Here is a 2,071-nt window from a genome sequence, read left to right as displayed (position 1 = left end):
TGAGAAAATTCTATTCCCACATTTTTATATATGTGACTCCTACTTGAATGACATGCATGATGCATCGATCCGCCGACGGTAAAGACAAAAACAAGCTTCCATTTTCATCCATTCCTCATTTGCAAGTCTTACATCAAGGCCTCAGGTTGTTAGCCTTTATTGAAATTCAAATATTCCACACTCTTTAAATATTATTTCCTTCATAATTATTGCTTGCTCATACACTCAAAACAATATCTATAAATAGCTAAATAGATCATATATCACAACATAATAATAACTAACTTTCTAGTCTCTTCAATCATAATAACTTCTATCTTCATTAGACAAAAGAAACTAAATGGAATCTTATTCTAGTTCATATTCTTCAACTAATAATTCTTCATACATATCCCAAAACACCAAGAAACTTAATGGATCAATGAAACGTAATCAATATCCTTCTCAATCTAAATACTCTTGGCTTCATTCAGTAAGAAAGTCACCAGTAAAAAAAATGAAGAAAGCACCAATAGCACCAATGCCACCAACACCTGTCACAGTATACAAAGTAGATCCTATAAACTTCAAAGAACTTGTTCAATCTCTCACTCGTTCAACTCAGTTCATACCTTCACAGCTTGATCATCACAACCCTATTCAAAACACAAATCATACCATTGCCCATGACAGTGTTCCTTCTCTCCCAATACAACTTTTTTCAGACAGCAGGGTCAATACTGTGGAAGTGGAAGTGTCCCCTCCATTGGTGCCAGTGGCAGTGAGTACTCCTAACAACTGGTATCACTACTTTCAAGCTGAATATTTTGAAAAGAATTGTAAGAATGATCGGGTAACGACTCCTGGTTTGTTGGACATGAATCTGCTCTCGCCGACGTCTTTTGGTAACTGGTGCTTTGTTCCTCCTATCATGAGCCCAACAGTTTGAACTGTTTTGAAGCTGTTGTGTATCTAGGCCTTTTAGAATGGATTGAATAATTTTTTCTGTTAATTATTGCTCTATTATGCTTTCATACTAGCAGCAAAATATGTATTCTTTTATGTATGGCAGGGGGGCAGGGTCATGCCCGTCACCCCGTTTCTCCCTCTCGTGTATCATTGTGAATATACACTTTAAAAACATATATGATACAATATATATTATATTCTTTCTCTTCCTTTTAATTTATTAAATCTAGTGTTACTTACTGGAATAGAAAAGTATTGATATATTGATGAAGATCACCGCAAAGATGCTTCTGAAGGTTCTTACTTTTTTTGTCACTACAAAAAAAAAAAAAAACTTGATTAGTTAGGGGTATTAATGAGGTGAAATGCCCCTCACTAAATTTTGACGTTGCTTGGGGTTAAACCCCTCGCAAAGCACAAAACAAAACAAAAAATTTATAAAACAATTAATGTAGGGATGCCCCCTCGCAAATGAAATAGGAGGGATTTTTAAATTTTGAAATGTTTACCACTTTACAATTTACGAGGGGCTTAACATCACTAAATTTTAAAAAGCAAGTTGTGAGGGGCTGCCCCAAGCAAAAGTCTGAACAAATGTCCCATCCAATTGCTTCGTTTACAGTGTGGGGAGTCCGCTCACTAGTTGTTATATGTAAAACAACTTCTATCTCATTTCTCACAGATCTATCCATTTCTCTTCTAAGCTCTTCAACATTTCTTTCTCATTCATCTCTCTAAGTCTTTCAAATTTTCTCTAAAAATTCCAAACCTTCATATTTTATACAATTCAAGATATCATCTCTTGAAGGTAATTTTCTTATTTTATATTTCTTTTTTTTGTCTAATTTATATACTATAGTTTATAGGAATATTGTCTATGATTTATTTTTGCAGGTTGTTGGTTCGTGGAAGTTACTGTGTTAGGTGGGAGATATGGGTTATTGGAAATTGGATGCGGAGGATAATGAGAGTTATATTAATTCATGTGCCCTTAAATCAACATGGTATGTAATCTTTTTATGGTGATGAAGGTATGAGGATTTAACGATTACAGGAGAGAAAAAATGGTGAGAATTGGACTAAGTGTATGTGAGAGAGTGGTATACCATGGAGCTACATAAAA

At 34.4% G+C, this 2,071-nt stretch overlaps 1 protein-coding gene across 1 annotated transcript; it reads left to right on the top strand.

Moving 5' to 3' along the window:
• The first annotated feature begins 296 nt into the window (after positions 1-296).
• Positions 297-1,230, top strand: LOC131607042 (uncharacterized). The gene has a single exon (XM_058879097.1). The coding sequence runs from the start codon at positions 341-343 to the stop codon at positions 926-928; it is 588 nt and encodes a 195-aa protein (XP_058735080.1). The 5' UTR covers positions 297-340; the 3' UTR covers positions 929-1,230.
• The last annotated feature ends 841 nt before the right edge of the window (positions 1,231-2,071 follow it).

The sequence above is a fragment of the Vicia villosa genome, linkage group LG1 (assembly GCF_029867415.1).
Source record: "Vicia villosa cultivar HV-30 ecotype Madison, WI linkage group LG1, Vvil1.0, whole genome shotgun sequence".
Taxonomy (NCBI): domain Eukaryota; kingdom Viridiplantae; phylum Streptophyta; class Magnoliopsida; order Fabales; family Fabaceae; genus Vicia; species Vicia villosa.
Note: the sequence above shows the minus strand (reverse complement) of the source record. Positions and strands in the feature narration are given on the sequence as shown.